Source organism: Peromyscus leucopus, chromosome 6 (genome assembly GCF_004664715.2).
Source record: "Peromyscus leucopus breed LL Stock chromosome 6, UCI_PerLeu_2.1, whole genome shotgun sequence".
Lineage (NCBI taxonomy): Eukaryota > Metazoa > Chordata > Mammalia > Rodentia > Cricetidae > Peromyscus > Peromyscus leucopus.
The window spans coordinates 110259282-110283555 of NC_051068.1; the positions used below are offsets into that span (position 1 = coordinate 110259282).

General features: G+C 41.5%; 2 protein-coding genes across 6 annotated transcripts in view; one reads left to right on the forward strand and one right to left on the reverse strand.

Annotated features, from left to right (window-relative positions):
- Positions 1–4966: 4966 nt before the first annotated feature.
- On the forward strand, positions 4967–14767 carry Lamtor3 (late endosomal/lysosomal adaptor, MAPK and MTOR activator 3). Of its 5 annotated transcripts, none has more exons than XM_028857593.2 (7): positions 4967–5058; positions 5312–5357; positions 6460–6494; positions 11339–11397; positions 12801–12934; positions 13382–13445; positions 14042–14767. In XM_028857593.2, exons 2-7 carry the CDS (start codon positions 5349–5351, stop codon positions 14113–14115), a joined length of 375 nt encoding a protein of 124 aa, XP_028713426.1. In that variant the 5' UTR covers positions 4967–5058; positions 5312–5348; the 3' UTR covers positions 14116–14767. The 5 variants fall into 5 exon arrangements, with proteins under 5 accessions (XP_028713426.1, XP_028713406.1, XP_028713388.1 ...); XM_028857573.2 differs by having other exon boundaries at positions 4989–5080; XM_028857555.2 differs by having other exon boundaries at positions 4991–5094.
- A 5731-nt stretch (positions 14768–20498) lies between these two features.
- Positions 20499–24274, reverse strand: part of Dapp1 (dual adaptor of phosphotyrosine and 3-phosphoinositides 1) — a 55982-nt gene continuing 52206 nt past the window's right edge. Inside the window, 1 exon segment of the mRNA XM_028857608.2 lies at positions 20499–21258. Within this exon segment, the coding sequence (XP_028713441.1) occupies positions 21190–21258 (69 nt within the window). The 3' untranslated portion in view covers positions 20499–21189.

Sequence of the window (24274 nt, forward strand, 5' to 3'; positions counted from 1 at the left end):
CACTGATATGTAAAATAAAATGAGTTTTTACTCTCCTTATCTTTATTAGTAATATTGGAAATGAAGCTATTTAGCACATGGTACAGTTGTTGCTGCGTTCTGAAATACTTAATTTTAAAAACTCCCACTTTTTAAAGCAGTAAACTATTGATTGGTGAGCCAGAGGGCCACATGACCATCTTTTCAATCTGACAGGTGTTGTAACCAAGGACCAAATAGTTTAAGGAGGAATGAGTGTCTCTGCTTAGCTTCTCCACGTGATGCTCGAGCTTAGTCCTGAATGTCTTGCTAGCCATCTGTTTATTGAGTGAGGCAAACTGAAAAGAAACCCATAAAATTTTTTATTATCTGTATAGAATAATTATGAAAATGAATTTTGATCATGAGATAGCTAAAAATCCTTGTTTAGTAGCCATATCAGAGTCGATAAAATCCTTAAAATTCTCTGTAAACCAATGAAAATAAAAGAATAGCCTGACAATAACCTCCATGTTTTGTTTTTTTCTAAAATCCACTTTTCCATTACAAACAGAAGTCAGGCATGGTAGCTCACACATGTTGTCCCAACACTTAGGAGACCAAGTGAGGCAGGGGGATTATAGATTTGAGGCTAGCCTGGATACCTTGTAAGACTGTCTCAACTGCAATAAAAAACGAAAACAAAAGCAGATAGAACCAGGTTATTCAAGCAATTCTTGCGCAACCTTTAATAATCTGGCAGGCTTCACAGTCCTGAATCCAGGTTCCCATTTCAATTTCAATCCTCTAACACAGACACTTTCATACCGATGGCAACATTTCTTCCTCAGAGCAGTTACTCAAAAGTGCTCCTTATATTAAGGATTATGTGACGACATTTTTGTAAATGCCCCCATGTAACTTTTTCCTATTATGTGATTCTTTTTCAATTAATTTGATCTTCTGCTGGTGTAGGGGCCAATAGTTTTGTGAATATTCTGTGGATGTGTCCATGTATAAGTGTATATATATATATATATAAATGTATATATTTTCCAGCTAATACCTCAGATATGTGATTGTTTAATAAATACCATACTGTTTGCACAGAGCAGGGCTTCCATTAGCAGTAGGTACTCTTGTTTCAAAGTTTGACCATTAGTCAGTAGAATTGCATTGGTGTGAAATCTTTCAGTTGATTTCCACGTTTTAATGCAGATTTCCTATTACAAGGCCCGTGTGTCAAGTAAAATTGTATCTTTCCGAGTCTGGTAATCCAGAAGTGGTTCTTGAAGTGTCCTGGTTTAATAAGTTATTAAAACTTGGGGTGACTGGTTGCTGAGATATTTAGTAACTGTATAAAGGCAATAGACACCTGCTGGAAATGCCGGCAAGTCTTGCTGGTTTCATCCCAAGATTCTACTTAGCCTTTCAATGGCACCGTTAACATCGGAAGGACTTTTGAGTGACACTATAGCATTTTAATCATTACCTTCAAAATGAATTGTTTCTGAGTTGGGAGACAACAGTAAGGAAGAAACAACTGGAGTTTATAGTTTATTTATATTCAAATGTGAGTCATTTCTGCCTTGTTTTTGGTCTTTAGATTGCTGTGTGAGACTTTCCATTCAAAGTTTTAGTTTGTTTGTTTTTAAAGCTGCAGGTAATTTCCAAGGTGTGATACAGATTTTCAGGTCTGGTGACATTTTAATGGAAGCCTTGTGTTAGTAAAATGAAGTGCTATTGGTAAAGGAGATCTTCATAGTGCATTCAAGATCACATAATTAGGTTTAAAAGTAAAAGGTCTGATTTGTAAAAATTTAATGTTATATCAGACTTATATAAGATTTCCTGTGAGAACTCTTAAGCTGCTTTTGATTTTTAATGAATGTTGTAATGAATGATTTATGAATTTTTGTCTTTCAGTCTCTGTAATTTATCTCAACATATTAATAAAAAGGGATGTTCTCACCATAAAAGGCTTGTCTTCATTATATTTTATCCTTTTGTTTTTTTGAGACAGTCTTACTCTGTAGCTCTTGCCATCCTGGAACTCACTATGTAGACCAATCTGGCCTCACACTCACAGAGATCCACATTCCTCTGCCTCCCAAGTGCTGGGATCAAAGGCATGTGCCACCATGCCTGGCATATTTTATACTCCTTATATGGCTCATTCTTTCATTCATTTAACCATTCAGTAAATGTATGAATCCCTGCCATGTCACAGATAGTGAGCTAAGAGATTTGAGAATTAGTCACTGATCAAGAAAAAGCTCAGTGTCAATTTAATCAAGAAAATATTATTGTCAAGGAAATAAATCTAGTTTTCATTTTGATACATGTGAGAGGATCACAAAGTACAATGAGAACATTTATCTAGAATACCTAAACTATTCTGGAAAGGTCCAGGAAGATTTCACTGAGAAAGTAAACTTAGGTTAAAACCCAAAAGATGAAAAAAGAGTGAGGTGAAATACTAGAGAAAAACATGCCGTGTGAGCCAACTGATGTTATCATGAAAATGTTAGGATTCGCAGCCGCTGAAGCTGCTTGCGCGCGATCGAGCCAGTCAACATTCTAGCAGGGAGTTCTAGAATGGGGAGGGGTTCATGGGCCCTACCCATAACTCAGGAGCTATGGGCAGTTGATGGCTTCTGAGAGGGGGAGTGCCCGTTTTCTTTAGCAGTGGTCCCTGGTAGGTTGACCACGCTCTATTGACCAGTCCCACAGGCCCAGGAGTACAGGAGCAGCGCAAACTGCACTTGATGGATTATTGGGGGATGGGGGAGGACACAAAGTTTGGAGGGTACAGATATGGGGGTGGACCTACGAGGCGTTCGAGAGAGGAATCGGGGGTGAACGTTATCAAATTACATTGTATGACATTCTCAAAGAATAAAAGCATTAAAACCTTATGAAAAATAAAAATAAACTTGTGTGATGATTTAGTATAAGAATTCCCAAGTATTTGAAAGACTTAAAATAGGGTCCTAATCTTCAGAAGACGATATAGAAATCATGGCGATGGTATTGCACCTCAAGTCAGTTGTCAAAAAACTTAGGTTTTTAAGGAGGGAATCAAGTGTCAGATTTGGGTTTTTAGAGTTTCTATTTGAAGGCTGCATCAATATATTCCTAGCAACTTGTTGAGCAGCTGGTAATGTGTATGCTTTTAGCAGTTTTGTTTGCTATTATTAAGTGAGTAGTGGTGTAGCTTGGGTCTTCAGTCTCTCCCAATGGTTTATACATGAAGGCCTTGATCACTTGTCCCCCAGCATGCCCACATCTTGATGTGCCGACACCAAGTAATGGAGCCAGTCAGTCACGGAAAGAAACTTCTAATGCTGAGTCAAAGCTAAGTTGACTACTAGACTGGTAATAAACTGATTAATGCAGATGGATATTGATTTAGTCTCATTGAACAGAAGTAAGGGCTTCAATCAAGAACTGAAAGATGAACGTGCAAAAGTCATTGTTAGAGAAAACAGGGTGCAAAGAAGAGGTCAACAAATATGACTGCGGACTGAGAGTCATGATTCCAGTGCAACGAGAAGGAGAAGCAGGCTCATGGGCGTTTTGAGAGCTTCTGAGTTGGAGCAGAGAGTGAGACAGGAAAGAAGAGTTTCAGCTTTCAGTAAGCAAGAGAAAATGAAGACAGAACATTTGAAAAGTGTAGGTTCAGAACAAATTCATTGTGGAATGAGTAAAACTGCAAAATAATAATATTATAATAAAAATAAAAATGCCATCACTTGAAGAATCAGGAGACCAGAGAGATTGGGAACCTGAATCCTGTTATGCAGTATCCCACAGGTATGAAATTGGGCTGGGTGTGTTGACCAGCCCTCTATTTAGACCCAGCACTCTGGACAAAGGCAGGTAGATTTCTGTGAGGTTGAGGCCATTTTGGTCTACATAGCAAATTCTATGCCAGCCAGATATACAATGAGACCCTATCTCATAATAATAATTTTTAATTGACGTATTTCAATAATGAAAAGGGGAAGTGACTTTTAAGAATGTCCCTTTCAATTTCTCATGTCACTTGTAACAATCTAATGACTAGGAGGGGGTCATTTGTTGAGCTGAGTAGTTAACAGTTCCATCCTCTCACACAACTGTAGATAATACATTTACAACATTTCCACTATGTCTTTAAGTGTTCACGCCCCTGCTTTTAGGGACTGGAAACGAAGGTTAGGTATGTGTTCCCATACATCTTACTTGTTTTCAAGGTACACTACTGTTAAGAATACACGAGGTAAGAGAAAATCTGAAGCAAAAGCCATCAACTTCAAATTTCCTGAGAAGATCAGGCAGTCGGCCACTGGGTCGTGACTTTGATCCCAGGCGATTTCCATTTGTCTCTGGGTTTCTACAGAAGTCCATTAAGCTAACCTTAGTGCAGTCCTTTACCACAAAGAATGACCAAAGCGTCAATAGTGAGAAACATTGGGCCGAAGCAATTGGAGAGTCCTCCTTTTTGCTAGCATTTTAGTCTTCCCCATACTGTAGGCTTTCTTGAATGTACAAACACCAGACCAAAGAAACCGTTTTTAGAAGACACAACCAATGCAGATTCAGAGCCAAAGAGGCAGCCCAGTATGTGCATGTTTAAAACAGACTTGACAAACATGAGCCCACCGCCCACGGCTCCTGCATGGACTCTAGGTGAAAACTCAAGTGAAGAGCACGCGGGAAACCGGCGAGTCATGAAAATGGGGTCATCTAGGGACCTGGGACTTCTAACAAGTAGGCTATCCAGTTCGTGCTCCTCAAATGTCTTCATTCATCAGGGAAGATTTAAGATAATTGGCCTGGAAAGGCTATGTATGCATACTCTGCAGAGGAACCTCTTCCACAGAAGGTGTGTTGGGTGGAAACGAGGGCGCAGTGACCTCGGGTGCAAGCCCCGCGGCTCTTGGCGCAGCGCGCAGGCGCAGTTTCCGCCAGGCCTCCCCGGAACTTCCGAATCGTCGGTAGCGGAGGAGGGTGTAGCAAGTTCTTCCTGGAGCACCGCGGAGGTCACGAGTCATGTGACAGAGGCTTGACAGGCGGCTTCCGAGAAGCGACTGAGCTGCGGGGACACCCGGGCAGGTCGCCCCAGGCTGGAGCGCGCGTGGGTCTGCAGAGGTCGCCCCGTCTCTCGGCGCGGGGACAGGGTGGGTGGGCGGAGGGGGGCTGTCGGGGCTGGCCACCCGGCGGGGTTGAAGGACCCCCTGACTCCTGGACGGAGCCCCAGAACTGCGGCGCCTCGCCGGCCTCGGGCGAGGGTGGATCTTGTGATGCTGGGTCTGGGGAGGGTCCCTAAGCCCGGGGTGCTGGAGAGTCACCGAAGTTTCTCTTCCAGGCGTGGAGATTGATCCTGCGGGAGAAAGGGGTTCATCATGGCGGATGTGAGTTGACACCCCTTCCCAATCGAAAGGGGATGTGGGAGGTTTGCATGAGGCGTGGTGAGAGGTAGAAATTTGTTTCGTCCTTAGCCCCGCCCCTCTTCCCGGATCTGCTGTAGGGGATTGATAGGAGAGTGGACTTGCGGGGTCCTGAGTTTCTATCAGGAATGGTTGTGGTGGGCCACTAAGGTGCCTTAGACTGAGAAAACTGTATTCGTCCCACCTCCCAATCCTATTGAATCCTACAAGAACTCCGTGTAGTTAACATTTGAAGTTCTAAAGGATGATTTCCTGCCTTTCCTGTCAGTACCTGTTCCATAGGACAGTGCTCTGATTCCTTTCCCACTAAGTGCTCGTGATGTCTCTAAGTTCATTGTTGAAATCTAAAAGGATTTCTAACGGGTGCCCCTTTTGCAACCTATGTTCCGTTTTTGTGTGTGTGTTTAAGACGGGAGCACAAGTAAGTTCGTGGTGACATGAATAAGATACTCGTTCAGGTTTGGAGATGAAGGTTCAAAACAGCACACATTTAGGGTGGAGCTCATAATTGATACTTGAATTGTCAGTGAATGTTTCCAGATGAGTTTGTAATGAGACAAGATCACCTTCTGTTCTCTTAGTCTGAACTATGTTCCATGTTAAATACATCACATTGTCATTAGCTTTGGTCAAGAAACAGAATACTAGAGTAGTTTATCTAACTTAGTCTGGGTCATTAAAAAACAGTCATGGAAAATCTGTATGGACATGGGAAGAAGTTTATAGACTGTACCCAAGTGAATACAGTATTATCAGGATGTAAATGATGAAACACGTGATCTTGTTTTACAGCAAATATATATTTGTGTTTCCCTACTCCAGGTACACTAACATACACACCTTACTAAAATTTTATAGCATTCTTATGATGTAGGGTCTGTGATTATCCCTGTATACATATAATGAAACTGAGGCCTAGAAAAAAGGTTAGTTAACCTCTTCCAAGTTATACAAGTAAAAGATGAAACACCAATTAAAAATGATTTCACGTTCTTTAAAGGGGGATGTGGACAGGGCTAAAAAAAGTATATCATAATATGATTTTTAAAAAATTATTCTCTTTCAGGATCTAAAGCGATTCCTGTACAAAAAGTTGCCAAGGTAAGAAAATACTAATTTGTTAATGAATACATCCTGTAACATTAATCTTACAAAGTATTCTGTTTCACCTTTTTAGATTAGTATTTTATGTGTCATGGTAGTTATTTCCCACACTTAAATTCATAACTAACCCCAACTATCATGTGTAGTGACTTGAGTTTATGGATAGATAACATAAAGTTAGAGCTGTCACATGACTTGTTCAATAGGAAATAGTGCTAGAGCCAGAACTTAGGTTTCTTGCCACTTTCAAGTTTTTTAAAACACACTATGATAGTTGTTTATTGGAATATAGTTTAAAGTTCTTAGGTAAATTTAAGAAAAAAATTAAGAAGTTGCCATTATGTTTAATGTTATTATTAGGACCTGGTTGCTGAGTCACAATAGTCCAAAAATACTAGGCTCAGACAAGGGTTCATACTTAAAACCTCAGCCTGCCTCTGTCTCCACACTGGGCTTTTGATGTGCCGATGTACAAAGGCCTAGGTGTTAAGGTGACACACTTCTGTTTACGTAGTTTACTAATCCAGAGGCCTTTCTCACTTGAACTCATTAAAAGTCGCCTTAGTTTAGTGTTTTAAAAAAAAGTTGACGAGCGTCCCTTTTGTCTGCACTCACAACTGTTAACAAGTAACTCACAGTTTGTGGTCGTCCAGGATGGGACAGGAGGAGGGAAAAGAGTGGCTTTAGTCCTGGTTTTCACATTCCAGAACAAAACAGTCAGGTTGGACTGAACGATCTTTGAGATAGTCTAGCAGAATACTCTATGAAACCCTTTTTCTTATCTCCCAATCTAAAGTATGAGTGGTTGGGTGTGTGTGGATATCAGTTATCTCTGTAGGGTGGAAAAATGAACGTTCCTTTGGACTCTTGAGTTTTTGATGTGTTCGCATATTAGCTTATGCTTTACTCTGATTACAAATCATTGCAAATTAATGGCAGTGTGTTCTGGTTTTGATTTATATATTGTATTTTTCTTATGTATTCATGAAGGAAATACTGTTGGTATGTTAAAGTGGGAAATCTTTAAATTAATTTTAATTTTCTTCCTCTGAATAAAATGGCAAATTACAGAGACTAGCTGCAGGTCCTTTTTCACACAAATGGGCATGACGGCATTTACAGCTTCGCACACTAATGCATGACAGCAGAAACAGTGGTACAGGCTAAAGCCATGAAGGGGAACTTCAGTGAACAGTGCGGGAAATAATAGGTGCTTTGTGACCTTATTACTTTTCAAAACTTTAAATCTTTTCTTACTGTTGCTTACAAATGTTTTTGGGAATACGGACTGTCCTCATTTGCTTTAATTGTTGTGATGAAACACTAAGAGGAACATGGGGAGGAAGGGTTTATCTCATCTTACAGATTATAGTTCATCATGAAAAGTCAGGGCAGGAACTGAAGCAGAAGCCATGGAAGAATGCTCCTTATTCATGGCTTGCTCAGATTGCTTTTTTATACAACTCAGCACCACCTGCCCTGGGGTGGTACCGCCCTCATCAGCCATCAATCAAGAAAATGCCCTGCACTTAACCTACAGGCCAGTCCAATGCAGGAGGCATGCTTTTAGTTGAGCATCCCTCTTCCCAGATGACTACCTTGACAAAAAACTAACCAGTACACAGACAAATTCACTAACTAGTATTTGCTTAGTGTACCAAAACATTAAAATCAATGTGAAAGTGAGCTGGTCGTGGTGGATAGGCCTGTAATCCCTGCATTTGGAAGGTGACGGAAGTTGAGATTGTCTCAACCACAAGGATGCTTAGATGGCTCAGCAGGTGAAGGTGCTTGCTGTAAAGCCTGATGTGGGTGTTGTGACATGAACAGTTGAAGTATAGAACTAACCCCTACATATTGACTTCTGACCACATGCTTGCATGCATACAATAAATAAAAATATTGAAATGGCGGCTAAAAAGCGAAAGAAACCTTGAGTGTTTTTATCAAGAGTCGTTTCAAGGTGTCTTTCTTTCATTTGCCTGCAGACCAGGAACAGGCATCTTTTCTGTTCTGCGCCTCCCCTCAGATCAGCTCTCCATCTGTCCCGCTTTGGGTGTCCCGTGCTGTGGAATCCCTGAGCTTCCCTTTGGTGTGTTTGTTGCGATGTTTTCATCCAACTGCTTTCCTTATTCATGTCAGCAAGTTCGCCTCCACTGGGAACCCTGGCTTCCTAGCTGAGCAGCTTTCATGGTTGGAAGTAAATGTTTGTTTTCTTTTTGAATTCTGACAATTTACCTTTTAACTAAACAGAAATCACTATATGGTAAGGTTCTTACAAGAGATTTATACAATTTAAGAATATCGTAAAGGGCTGGGAATGTGTCTCAGTGATAGAATATTTGTCTCGAACTCAAAAGGCCCCGGGTTCAATCTGCAGCACTTCCAACGGGGCAGAAGAGTATCTGCCATAGCACAGTGGCAGGGAAGGGATTCATGGCACCCTTTTCAGAAGGACTGAGTCCACTTTGATTCATATTTGCAGATCATTTCTTGAAAACAGGCTTATTATACCTTAACGAACAGAAAGAACAAGGAAACAATAGGGTTGTGAACACTTGGATTTGTTGCTAGAAGCGTGGGTTTGGTGGGGTTCATGCATTTTTGTTGTGTTTGTTTACTTTTTAAATTGTATTTATGTGTGTGGATGTTTTATGTGTATATATGTCTGCGCACCATATACATGGCTGGTGTCTGGAGGTCAGGGAGGATGTCAGGTCACCTGGGACTGGAGTTACAGATGGTTGTGAGCTGACATGTGAATGCTGGGAATTGAACCTGAGTTTTTTAAAACCCAATCCTCTCAACCACTGAGCCATCTCTCCAGCTTCCTGGGTTCATGATTTTTAACTGCTTTATTTCTGTACTTCTCAACAAAGTCAGACCAGTTCCAGGTATCAATAAAATACGTTTTTAATTCTCTGTTAAATCTTGCTCTTGGGTTTGTATTTTAAAATCTAGTTGCCCCCCCCCACACACACACACACATCTCAGGCTTTCCATGTTTTAAAACAGCCAGTGACAGCCAGGTGGCCATGGTGCACGCCTTTAATCCCAGCACTTGGGGGGCGGAGGCAGGCGGATCTCTGTGAATTAGAGGCCAGCCTGGTCTACAGAGCGAGATCCAGGACATGCACCGAAACTACACAGAGAAACCCTGTCTCTAAACAAAACAAACAAACAAACAAAAAACAGCCAGTGTTTCATAATTATATGAAAAACTGGTTGGTGCCTTTTGTAGGAGGATTGCTGGGGGTGGGGGTGGGGGGTGAGGACTGTAAGGAGCTGAGTCCAGGGCTTTATGTGTGCTCTGCAAACACTCAGCCACACCATCGGCCCCAGTCTTCTGTCCTTAATACTAATGGAATATTTAGAAAGAAGGTAGTTGTTTTAGTAAGCTTTAGATTTTTGCCCATTAATAAAATTTACTTCTTATGAATGTGTCTGTTGATGGCCCAACAATTATTTACTAAAATCTATTCAGATCACTCTTGATCTGATGTGTGCAGAAGCAGAAGAACTTCTCGGTTTGTGACCTCTAAAAAGGACTTCTAAAAAGGAGTGCTTTAAGAATGTAGCTGTTCTACATTCTTAGGCTTGTGTCTCTGTGGATTTGTAATCCATTAAGAAGAATACCCTACTTTTTTTACCTCCTCTCTTCATGCATTAGCTATTGTGGAAATTCATTACTGTGGAAATTAGAAAAACCTGTGGTGTTCAGATTTTTCCAAACATTTTAAATAACATAGTAAGCACCTGTCCTTTGAAGAATAATTTATTTATTTCTATTTTATGAACATTGGTGTTTTGTCTGCATGTGTGTCTGTGTGAGGGTGTCGGATCTCCTGGAACAGGAGGTCCAAACAGTTGTTGTGAGCTACCGTGTGGGTGCTGGGAATTGAACGTGGGTCCTCTGGAACAGTAACCAGTGTTCTCAACCGCTGCAGCGTTTCTCCAGCGCTGAGCATCTGTCTTTGAATTTGATGTTTTCTGAGTAGACAGTCTGTTCATACAGTTCAGGATTCAGAAGCTTCCTCTGCCTGTCGGGCAGTCATGTAGTTCTGCGGCTAGAAGCATCTGCTGACAGAGGCATTTGTGTACTTACAAACAGACACAGGTATGAGTGCACACGTGTACATGCTTGTGTGTAGGCAATACACAACACACACAAGGCTTGCTTACACATTGTGTTACATAGTTTGTTGCTTCAGTTACATTTTGCAAAGCGAGTTTCTTTTTCACTTGAGACTATAACTTTGAGGGGCTGGAGAGATGGTTCAGTAATTAAGAGCACTTGCTGCTCTTGCAGAGGATGGAGTCCGGTTCAGTTCCCAACACCCTCACTGGTGTCTCACAACTGCCTGTAGCTCCAGTTCCAGGGAATTTGATGTTCTCTTCTGCCTTTGGAAGGAACCTTCATGCGTGTGGTAGATATACGGGTAGGCACAGAAATTTAAATAAAAAAAAATCAATGAGAATATGCAGCTCAGTGGGTAAAGACTTAATGTGCAAGTGTAAAGACCCAAGTCTGGGTCCTCAGAACTTGCCTGAAGTCAGTGTTCCTGTAGAGAAATGGGAGAATCCCCGGAAGGTCATGGCCAGCTAGTCTGGCATGTGCCATGGAGGACAAGAGACCTGGGGCTGTCATCTTACCTCCACGTGCACACTGTGTCATTTTCTCTGTGTGTGTCTCTCTCTCTCTTTCTCTGTGTCTCTCTGGCTCTCTTTCTCACACACACACACACACACACACACACACACTTGAGAATTATCATGAGTCTGAGGTACGTATTTGTAGAAATCGCAATGATTTTGTAATACTGAACTCTGTTTTCTTGTAGCGTTGAAGGGCTCCATGCGATCGTTGTATCAGATAGAGATGGGGTGCCTGTTATTAAAGGTAAAACTGAGAACTTCATGCATATGGCGTGTTGACTTTTGACAAAAAAAGTTTTTATTAAATAATTAAAAATATATAAAGCTTATCTCAATAAATTTGAAAGACTTAGTTTTTTGAGCAAGTATATGCTTTTGTCTGTTGGAGACTAGGTATGGAACCTGTAGTGAGTTACACGTCAGCTGGACCATGTTAACATCTAAAATTGCTGCATGCATTTACCATAGGCCCAGTTTTTTATTGAAGATGCTTATGATATAATGCAAACCATTAAATATATCTTCAGTACTGGAAGAGAGTTGTGCAAGCAGACGGGCAGTCAGTCCCTGAACCACATCACTAGTTCAGCCTGATGGCTTTTTAATCTTAAGTGGATTTTTGCTTCTTTACTAGAGATACATTTTTTAAAAGCTTTAGTATCATAATTACTTTATTAATTCTTGAGAACTTGATGCATGCATACAAGTGTTGGGTTTTTTTTAATCATATCCACCCAACATGATTTTGACTGATTGTCAGCTTTTTTTTTTTTTTTTAACATGCATTTGCTGTAACAAAGTGAGTGTGAACTCAGATTGTTTACTCTTTGTATCTTCTGGCATGATCAAAGTAGATGTTGCTAGTTTCACATACCAAAGATTAAAGATTAAACAATATCTTATGCATTTGGTTTACAATTTCTTTTCCACATGAGGACAAACATATCAGATTAAAGATTAAAAGATTAAAGAGTAAAACATGCTTTAGAAGTCACCTGGTTAGTTCTTCCATTTTATACATTAACACAATCAAGTACAGAGAGGACTTTGAGAGGACATTGAGTTGGTGACAGTTGGTGACAGGACATGATAAGAATCCATTGTCGACTTGTCACCTACCGCACAGCATGGGTGGCGATGGGCAGGTCACCTGCTTTTTCTTACCTCCATAAAGAGGTCTCAGGGGATTCTCCAGCCCTAATGTTCCTACACAGAGCTCTGTGAAATCTGAAGCTACACACTTAATTTGTGCAGCTAACACTAGTCCGACCTTTAATGAGTGAGAGGAACATGAAGCAGGCAGCCAATTGTAAAGCTGTGAGCTTGTATGAGAGACCATGCTTTTGGTGGTTTTATGGGAGCGAACAATTTTGTAGATTTTTCCATTTTAGTCTAGCATATTCTCAGAATATTCACTTTATTGCATGTAAGTCAGCATATCTTCCCTGAATTATGATTACTGAACTTGTGATTAAGTAATTTTTCCCACCTGAATTCATGAGACCCAGGTAGCAGTAGTAGTAAGGTTTTCAACACTATAAATGTACCTTTGTGCCCAGGCTTTATGGGTTTAAGCTTTTTTGAAAATTGCTGTTAAACTCTTCCCACCATACTCTGCATAATTTTTATTAATTACTCATCCCCTAGTGGCTAACGACAGTGCTCCAGAGCATGCCCTGAGGCCTGGCTTCTTATCCACTTTTGCCCTCGCAACAGACCAAGGCAGCAAACTCGGACTTTCAAAAAATAAAAGTATCATCTGTTACTATAATACCTACCAGGTTGGTATATTCAGTATATAGCTACCAAATGCTTACTAGTTTCACCTATCATTTTTATATCTTTTGTATAAACTGTTTTTAGTACAAGTCTAAATTTTAGTATGAGGGAGATAGAATTTTTAAAAAAAAATTAGCCTTCAAAGTACTTATGTTAAAACTAGTCTATTTGATGTTTTCATATCAGGAAATGATTATTATGGAAAAATACTTAAAACTTTAACAATAAAGAGCTTGTTATCCTATGAAGTGTGTGTTAGATCACTTTTAACTCCAGTAGATGGTGCCGTTAGCTTACACAGCTCTGATGCCTCAACACAGTTCCTCTGTTGTGACAGGTAAAGACTTGCCTTGAAAGTTCATAATCAGCTGTTTAAATTGATGTTTCAACTGAATCTTAACTGTGTTTTCACCATGCAACACACTATTTAGATCTTATTTTCCTTTTAGGTGGTTCAGTTCAATCGTTTGCCTCTGGTGGTGAGTTTCATAGCCAGCAGTAATGCCAACACAGGTATGTTAGCAGTCCTGCGGGTGCAGATTTTACTTCCTCATGGGACTGTGCTGTAGCCGGCACGGTGGCACATGCCGCATGGTAGACTCGGAATGACAGCCACATAGTGAGAAACCCTGCATTTGTGGTTCGGCCCTGCCGTCACTTTCCCTTAAACTTGATTCCTAGTTCCGCGTAGTCCCACGCCCGCATAATGGGGCCTTTTCCATCTTACAGGGTCGTTTTCAGATGCAGATGAGATGGCGTAAGAGATTGGGTTTTTTGCAATAGAGGCTAGTCAGTTCAGTGTTGCATTTTGTGTGCTATTTGTTGCTCACGTTAAAACAGCCTACAAAAATGAAAGGTTACAGAACAGAAACAGAGTACATCTTGGATGCTAACAATGACTTAGTTTTATAGACCCATCAGTTAAATTGCAGTTTCAAGATTGTAAATGCTTGTACACAAGTTGAGAATGATTGAGATTTAGAGATAGTTTCTTTTCTGTCGGCTGTAGTGAAATACCCCACAAAAACAACATGAGGAGAAAGGGTTTATTTCAGCTCAGAGTTCATAAGAAACATTTTCTAACATCTCATTTTTTAAATCTCTTTTAGGACTCATTGTCAGCCTCGAAAAGGAACTGGCTCCGTTGTTTGAAGAACTGATAAAAGTTGTGGAAGTGTCTTAATCTAACAGTGGTTTTTGTGTTCCTTGTCTTCATTGCAAAAACACTGTACCAGTCCAGCAATCGTTAGACCACAGTAATACTTGTATCTATGTATTCAAAGGGCCGCTTTTCCACCTGACACTAAAGAAGAGCCTACAGCTATAATTTATAGACAGATCAATTGTTATATTTATGTGTATAAAGTCTTTTCTTACTTAGTGAGATCCGGGAACGCCACAACAATGGTTTATTCTAGTGCAGCTCCCATGGAGTTAGTGTGGACGCCTGCTAACGAGTGCTCTTCTCTGCAGTGCATGGGGATCAGGGAGGAACATTGACGCTCTTGAGCCAGCACGCACACCTGCTGTACAGTGCTCCTCTGCACACGCCACACAGACCCTTCTACTGAGAAGAAGAATGAGGACATACTTTTCTTAAGATTGTATTTTATCTCTTTGCATTGAGTGTGAGGAAGATGAATGGCTTAGTAAAAATAATAAAGTAAGTACAATCACTAACTTTCCTCTGTACATGATCTCAGTGTAGATGAGTATTACTAATGGATTTGATTCTTCTTCGAGGGTGCTGCTCTTCAGTGAGAACGAAAATCACTGCTTCTGATTTCTCTTCTCTTTCTGTAACAGTGCTTTAATGATTGTGTTCTCTGTACATTGGAAATGCCATGTGACTGAGTTCTTCTCCACTATCAGTATGTATATAAAAATGACAGTATAGCCACTTTTTCATACACAAATATAAATAAAATAGTATTTTTAAAAATACAGAATGAGCTTTGTATAGGCCTCTTTTTTCAGGCTTTCAAAACTGTAATGGACTTAATTAATTCTGGCCTTCAGCCACATGAATAAGCAGTGAATGCTTCTTGTAGGGATTGTATTGGAGATTATTTTACCTAGTATAAACTGTCAAAAAAGCCTCATCCAGGAGCGTGACTGAATCACCAGGAAAGAGGTTCTATCTGCTTGGTATGCCTGAGAGGTCCAGGAGTGGATCAGCCCTTCAAGTGGCTCTGCTCATCAGTCCGTCGCCGGGTGATTCAGTACACAGGCACTGCTGTGTGCCAGTCTCCAGAGCACAGCTGTGGACACGCTGTTGGCGTGGAATGTCTGCGCTGGGGACGGCCCCCACTCCTCCCGGGAAGTCAGTGTCAGTGCTGTCCCTGGATTATAACTGGGTGCTGCAGGGGAGTCTCTGCTCAGGGAATGTGTGGATACAGTCATGATCATTTGTAAAATCAGGAGGTGGGAATTGCTGTGCCCAGATCATAACCCCCAGAGAGACCACCAAGGACGAGCGTACCAGAATGCAAAAGCAAGGTTTATCTGTTACAAGTCATGACAGGGAACTCATCTCAAGCCATCTCAAGTGAGGCAGAGAAGAGTTATTCTCTCTTGGGGAAGTTAGTTTTTATAGGCAAAACCCATAAAATTTCTTAGAGGGGAGGGGGTTAGTACGGGTCCATCCTTGATTGGTCCAGTTTTTCCCGGGCCTGGACTCTATCTTATTCTAGCTTATCTGTTTGCCATGTCAGGAGTTTTACAACTCCTCTCCGGAGAGGTGCATCTTGTGGTTAATTGGTTACCATCAGACATCCTGACTCTGTTCTTTTGTTCCTGGGGCTGGCGCCATCATTTCTGGGGACTTGAAACTGGCCTGGGTCTATCTATATTGAGATATCTTTGTCTAAGGCCCCCTTTTTGAGACAATAGAGTGAGGGTCTTGTGCCCAGATCACGTCCCCAAAGCCACCACTGGAGACTTTAGGTACAGAATGCAAAAGTAAGGTGTTTTCTAAGTTTACAAGCCTCCAGGGAGGCTCTTCCAAATCTCTCACTCACAGCAGGGAGGTTGGAAGGAGCTCTCCCCTTTCTTTGTGAGGCTAGTTCTTAAAGGCACAGACCATATAATTTATTTTAACCCGCCTCCCTTTTTAGTCTTTTGGTCGAATATCCTGACTGTGTTTTCCAAAGTCCCTGTAGCAGATACATCCACCTGGGGAAAAGGGGTCTAAGTTCTTATCTACACTTAGGAATCCTGGTTTAAGCTTCTCTTTGTCTGTAGGGGGTAGAGTGGGGGGTTTTACTGAGGTATCACAGGAATGGCTAAATATTCTTTTGTAAAGGTAACATAAAACTAGAATAACTTAAAATTCCACCTGTTAGTGTTGTGTGTGCAGACACATGCATACATGTGTGGCAGTCAGGACAACTCAGGAGTCTGTTCTCTCCTGCGTAAGTCTGGGGATCAAACTCAAATTGGCCACACTCATACACAATAACAATAAGTAAAAATTTAAAATACTTCAAGCAACAAAATAAAATGAGGCTGCTTGGGGAGAAAGTCCTCAAGCGGATCTGTGGGGTTTATGTGTATGTGTGTTCATTATAAGGAACTGGCGCAAGAAGCTGGGAAGTGCAACTCTGGGGTGTGCCCGGAGATGGAGACCATCTCCCCTCAGGGCTTTTTCCTCCTGCTGTAGAGATTTTTCAGCTGATTGGATGAGTCCTCCCCAGACTCTGTTAACTAAACACTTGCATCCCAAAGCCTGCTAGCCTCATATAGATTCCTTCCCAACTGGGCTCTCCCTCTTTTGCCTGCCAGACAGCTGTACCTGTGCTACTCAGAACGTGGCCCACAGCCCAGGCTGTTCTATACTGCTAGAAAATACAGAAATTGGCACTTAAAAACTTGCCTCTCCCTAGCACCAAAAAAAAAAAAAACAAATAAAAAAACTACACTAATCTGATGTCTGCTGAATCTGATATTTAAAGTGGGATTTATAATTTCACTTCATTTTATTATTTATGTGTTATGTGGAGGGGGGGCTAGGTATGTGTATGGGTGCCTGTAGAGGCCAGAAGAAGCATTGGAGTTTACAAATGGTTGTGAACTCCCTGATGTGGGTGCTAGGAACCTCTCTCTGGTCCTCTCCAGCCCCCTTAAGTCATTTTTAATGACTTTTCCAGAATCACTGTCTATGATAGGTCAGAAATGTGTCAAAAAGGAAAACTGGTCCTCCAGCACAGGGGGTGAGCAACTCTGCTTGAAGTCATGGCTAGACAGCTCCAAGCTTGGCTCCACCCTGGCCCTCCACTGTATGAGTTCCTTGGTGACGGTCTGAAGTGTGGAAGGATGGGCCAGGAGGGTCTTATGTCCTCTACCACAGTCTTCATGTTCTCTCTGCCTGAGCAGGCGCACATCTTCAGAGTCGGGGAGGCTAATGCGCTGCTGCATGACACCTGAGTAGGCGTGAGCAGGAAAAGGGGGTGGAGCGTGTGGGGGGGTTGTGATGGGACACACACCTCACAGTGTTCTGATACCCAGGGCCTCTGAAGCAGGGGGCAGCTTCTCCAGCTACACTAGTCTTCCTTTGCCAAGGGGAGAGTTTACTGTCCTAGTAGGAATATGTATTGGAGAAATTATTTTGGCCACTCCACGTAGTTAAAAGGATATTTATTTAATGGTGTAACTCACAAATTAAGTAATGGGTAGGTCGCAGGGTCTGGGGAAGGTGTAACGCAGTCCAGCGGTGTTCTCCGGAGCTCTGTACAGTCAAACTGCACCGGTCAGCTTCCGGGCACCGAGAGAGCGCCAGAGAGAGCGCTGGCCATCAGCTCTCGGGTCCCCGGCGCTCCCTCGCCCGCTGGTAGGGTGACAGTTGCCAGAGTCTCAATGGGGGTTGGAACTTCCAGATCCAAGCTGGAATGGCTACCCAATACAAATATGTGGAATAAGATGTCCCCAGAAGGAATCTTGACAACTGCTAACATTTGGCTGTGTCTTTTTTAGGGGAACTTGGAGAGACATGCTTCACTCACCTTTCTCCCCCATTCCCCTGCTCTGATCTGCTATCTACACATAACACCCTCCCTTCTGGTATTTTGGATTTGGGGAACTAGCTAAGAGACCCCCCCACCGGGTTCTTCTCTGGAGGTAAAAGCATGATGGTCTCCCCAAACAACCAAAAGCAGACAAAGCCTGTGACCTGGTCCTAGGCAAGTGGGGGTGTGTCGTAGTTCCCCCATTTCAGTTCCCTCTGACATGGTCTAATGCCCTGCCCACTCTCCTACACTGCTTTGCAGACCCCTCACAGTATTGGCTACTATATATGGTCATGTATGTATTTATTGCCTTTTCCATATTCAACTAAATCCCTGAGGAATTCGGATGTTTCCTAAGCTTCCAGTCTTGTGTGCCTCCTGCTCTAATTGAAGTATCATTGCTATTTATGATATTAATCAGTTGTATCTGAGTTTTAAAAGTGTGTGGGAATCTTTCTGGAGAAAGCGCTCCCACAGTAATGTGAGTGGAAGAGAGGCAACATCACAGGTGGACCACGGCCAGGCCAGCTCCTGGAAGGCTTCCATCCTGGGTGCAGCTTATATTCCCATTTTCCACTCTAAACCACAAGGTGGGTGGCCAAGCAAGAGTTTACAGACGCTTCTGGTGGCAGTCAGCATGTTGTTAAGGGCAACCACCCATTGGTTCAGCTGTTTCTCCAGGTCACCCTGTTCCAGGTGGGCAGGTGAAGTCGAGCTTGGCAAAGAGGCAGCGTAAGCAGTGCCTTGAGTGGATCACTAATGTATCAGTGGCTGCTGATTGCTCTTTTCTACCTTACTCTACTCCGAAAGCAATAAAAATGTTATGAGAACAAAATTAGACAAGTACAACAAAATCATGCACTTTTTATTTAATAAACAGAGCCAAAGGATATAAATAAAATTTTACAGAAGGTAAAAAGAATATTTAACATGTGAAGAGACTTGTTTCTAAGGAAACGAAACCATAGCTCTCAAGGAAAGGCCATTGTTACTCCGTACTTACAAACTTGACAGTACGTTTTATCTGGACACTGCTTTATTCCATAGAACACAAACATAACAAATTAAATGCCCCTTCTTGCAGTAAGGAGTCTACCACTGATCCACAACCTGGCTCCAAAAACCCTCTTGAAAAAACAATTTCTGAGTCTCAGCTGTTGAAACAACAGAAAAAAAAATTTAACGAGGTACTACGAATGAATCTTGACACCAACTTGAGAAATGCCAAATATACCTTGTGGGAATGTCCTTGAAGGCATTCTGGAGGGGAGGGGCTGACCTAATGACAGGTGTAATCCATTTATTTCATCCAAATGGGTCAGAATTTGAACAGGCTGCTAGGACGTGGCAGAATGTGGAAGATGGGGCCTGGTTGGAAGTATGCCACTCAGAATGGCATATGGAGTCTCCATCTTGCCTCCTCTCTTTCCTGTTACTGCCCTGCTCTGCTTCCTGCCTGCTATGATGTGAGCAGCTGTACCATACCCTGAGCACAGTGAGCTGAAACATCTAGAGCCATGAAGTAAAGTAAATCACTCGTGTAAACTGTTTGCTCAGGTATCTTGGTCACATTGACGAAAGTGCTAACCACTGTCTCCTTCTACTGCAAGAACAGTTCTTCCAGCAGCCCAGCACCAGTTCTCGGCACGTCGCCCGTTTGTGTCCCTTCTAACTTCCATCTTTAAAAGCCACATCAGCAATGATAATAGAAGTTTGAATCTATTCATGACCTCTGAACACGAGCATGTCATTCCAATTCAATCCTCGTATTGCTGTTTGCAACGGTTATGTGACAGCAGATGCCCTTTAGTAGCCTTGGGGTGCTTCCCAGGGCTCCTCTCATACAGCTGATCTGGAGAGAGACGGAGGGCACCCTTTATAGAGAAGTCTCAACTAATGTGAAAAAATGGCAGTTAAAGATAACTTAGTGCTTATAAGTGTGTTATATTTGCAATGATAACCATTAAACTAAAGGTCACCCACTGTTTATCATCCTTCTCCAATGTGCATCTTCTTGCTGTTTAAAACATCCTCACCCTTTATTAGACATTAATTTACTTTTTTCCTGACTAGTTACCCACAAGACATGTAGTTCTTACAGTTTATCATTAGAAGTAAAGGATGCACTGGATTTGTAAGCTTTTAAAAAGCACTTATTGTGTGTATATGTATGACGTGGGGCACATATGCTGACATGCACGTAGAGGTCAGAGAACAGCTTTGTGGAGCTGGTTCTCTGCTTCCACGTCTATGAGAGTTTTGGGGATCCCACTCAGGTTGTCGAGTGTGGCGTGGCAAATGCTAAGACGGCTTACTAAGCCACCTCACCAGCCTCATTTCTAAGCCTTTTGAAAGGAAAAATAAATATGATGAACATTTTTTAAGTTTTAGTTTTGAAAACTTTTTGTTTGTTTGTTTGTTTGTTTTGAGACAGGTTTTCTCTGTAGTTTTGTGCCTTTCCTGGAACTCACTCTGTAGACCAGGCTGGCCTCGAACTCACAGAGATCCGCCTGCCTCTGCCTCCCGAGTGCTGGGATGAAAGGCGTGTGCCACCACCGCCCGGCTTGAAAACTTTTTAAATGATCTTTTTCATTATGTGCGTGTGTGTGAGTATGCGTACCTGTGTGCAGGTGCCCAAGGTCATCAGGGGCATCTGTTCCTTCTGAAGCTGGAGGTAGAGGTGTTCGTGAGCCACTTGGTCTGGGATCCTAGAAACTGAACTCAGGTTCTCTGCAAAAGCAGACGCACTTCTAATGGCTGGGCCACCTCTCCAGCCCTATCTGTGGTTTTTGTATATAAACAAAGCCAAACCGGCCCCTCCTTTGGAAGTCCTGGGTGTTTATTGTCTTAATTCGCTTCCTAGAGGAGCAGCCAGAGACCCCAACATCCTGCTGTTTAAGTCAAGTTGTGCGGACAGTGACTTGAGGCAGGACGCCAGGCAGCTGAAGCCACCAAGCCTGAGCCTGGTGAGAGCACGCAAACTTCATCCTGCACCGGGTTCTGAGAGCGGCCCCACCCGGAAGTGGGAGGTAGGCAGTTTCCATCAGCCGGGCGGGCGGGCGCTGCTTCCACCGTCTTGAGCAGATGGCTGGTCCTGCCAGCTGTCAGCCATGAATCAGCAAACCACATTCAGCTCCCCACCACGGTCTACTTTGTGTTTGTTTTCCGAGGAAATCCTTTAATGACCTTTCCTCTGAAGCCTGCCGCAGATCAGAGCACCTGGGACATTCCACCTTGCCCGAGCCAAGAAAGTTCTATTTGAAGATGAATGACCGAGATCGCACAGTGTCTTCTCCTTGGTCCAGCTGTTTTCTTAGTTTTGACTATAATAGAACATAGGTACTTCTCTTATTCATAGAACATAGATACATCTATTACTGAGTCATTCTGAGATACTGACTCTGAAATAGTAAGGAAGACATGCTGAGCAGTAAAGGAGACTGTGGGGCGTTTACCCACCACCCCCACAGCTTCCCAGAGTTTTCTTGAGTGCGAGCAGCAGGAAATATTAGATAGAAGGATTTATAGCGGAGAATCTTGTGGAGATAAACAGATAGAAAATAAAGGATAGCCTCGAGAGGGCCTGGAACCTATTCCAACGGGCCCGGACTGTCTCTGGTCCAGGGTTTTTATAGAGACGCCAAGGGGTGGAGCAAAAGACCTCCTCCCCCAGCACAGCCAAGTGCAGGCCATCTCAGACACCTGCACTCAGGCCCGTGGTCCTGATCATCCTCTATTCGGACCTGCTGGGTAAAGCCACGAGGAACCCCAGAACGGGCTCCCACAGGTCCCCCTTCTTAATATATAAAAAAATAACTATTAATGGCTTACAGCAATCTCCATAGCTGTTACACCTCCCAGTATGGGAGTAGAGGATGATATAAATGGCATTTCTCTTTTGAATTAGGTCCAAGGTGACCACAGCAGTCTTAGCTGCCTCAAGCCCTTTCTAAACCAAAAACTCTTAAGGCGACTACAAACTTAAAGAATCCCTTAGCTTCATCATTACCATTAACAGGTTAACATAAATATTGCTATACATAGTCACAATTCTCTCAATCTTACAACTCAAAGCAAACTCTTAACAGAACCATTAGAATTAGCATATATGGTGCTATATATAGTTAACAATTTTCTCCGTCTTACAACTTTAACTCAGTCATTTGATTCTTGTTAACAGAACATAGGAAAAACTTCGATGTATTCACATCAACTTAAACATTTCCTCAACTCCACAAACCAGGGTGCATTAATATCAATAGGTTTCTGCGAACATAATTCAATCTCATAGCTCCTCCTTTTCTTTATAATTTTTAAACAAAAACTCAAACCTAGTTAGAGGAACCCAAACTTATACAATTCCTACAAACCCATATTGAAAAGCAATATTTTCGATCTAACCATTAACACTTTGAAAACTTAGCAAAACATCCAAAAGCAGTTTCTTAATAAAACTCTTTACACACTTTAAAAGTAGTCTCTTAGTATACCCCATTTGCATTTCTTACTAACAAAACATGACATTAATCCACTCAAACAACAATATTAAATAGACTAAGGAATATTAACTCTCCCTTTTCTTTATAATTTTAAGCAAAATCTCAAACCTAGTTAGAAAACCCAAACTTTTCTGTTTAAACAGTTCCATTTGTAACACAAAACCAGTTCCATAAGTAATTCCATTTTTACATAAACAGTTCCACAAAACAATTCATAAATCACCAGTTAATAAAGCATATATGCATACACAAAATTGCATCTTGATTCTAAGTAGAAATACATTTCTTCATTTAAACAGTTCCATTTTTAACCCAATTCCAGAAAACATTCCTAGGTCATTACTATAAGTAAGCTCAAAATTGTCCCATTGCAATGAAATCTCTATTGTTATTTCATTTAAGTACCAAAATTCAAATGATAAATATTGGTACTAGCCTTCCAAATTTGAAGAAATCCATAACCAAAATGTTTTTGTAATTTTATCTCATTTTAAGTTCAAAAAGTTCAAACAAGAAAAATTCTGGTATCAGGCTTTCACTTCCAAATATGAAGAGACGTTTTTCAACCAAAACTTTTTGCAGTTAATAATTTTTGTTCAAACAAGCGTCTCTGCAACTTTTGTTCTCACAGACAGACCTTTTTAGTTATAGTAATACTTTAAACCGCACCATTTTTGCTGTTAGCTCAGGTTTTTCTGTGCTGCTTTGATATTCCACGGATCCCAGCCGCGGATGCCTTGTGCTGGTTCTGGCGTCCGCCATTCTTAGCTTCTTAGCGGCTTCTGGAGCTTTTGAAACCATTCAGACTGCCTACTTTGCAGTCTACTAGGACACTACTCTGTGTCTCAGGTGTTTTCACCATATACATTAAGATAGACTCACACTTAACATTTACACTTTACAAACCCACATAACATGTGCTTAAGCATAAACTCACTCAACATTACACATTTTTACAAACTCATATATAACATATTAACATCTACTTATTTATACTTTAAGGAAACTATAGAACTACTTTAGCAAATATATTTCTTATTAATTCTTATATACTTATATTCATTCCATCTTATTTCTTATTTAAACTTACATTTACAACTAGCATCTTACAAGCTTATTACTACATGTCTTAAGACTACCTTAGATACTTCTTACAAGCTTATATTCTTAAAGGAACTCTATAGATCTATTTTACAAACTTATATAGGCTACCATTAGCATATATCTAACTTAGCAAACACCTAAAGATTTCTTAACACAGATCTAACAAGACAGAATTTTTACAAACTCACATATCTTATTTTCGTCTTTCTACTTCTTACTCTTAATTATTATCACCATCTCTATCAGAAAGATTCTCTTAACTAGACAGGAAGTACGTACATCATTTCTAAAGTTTACAGTTTATAGTTAGCTTTGTTATAAAGCACTGGGATTTAGTGAGTGTTGTCATTATAGAGTTGTGATACTTGTTGCTAGGGGATTGTAACATTCTCAGGACAAAGCCACACCCCAAAGTTGTGAGTGGGCCTTTTCGAACCGGCAGAGATGCACTGTCAGCGTAAACGGTTTTTAACTAGAGGCTGTCCCTTCACCCAAATTCATAATAGCTCCCCTAAGAACTTCAACTCAAACAAACGTTTCTATCACAGCAGTACTTTTGGTTTGTTCTACTGAAAAACTTCACTTCACGCTGAGGGTGAAATTACCGTATTTAGCTTCTGTAAAGCTCTTCGCCAAAACTGCACAGCTATTAGGTGGTATTTTAAGGATTTTAAAGTGACTTGTTTGCTCTTATAGGTAGCTTTTTGTCATCCAACTACCGTAAAAACTTTGCACA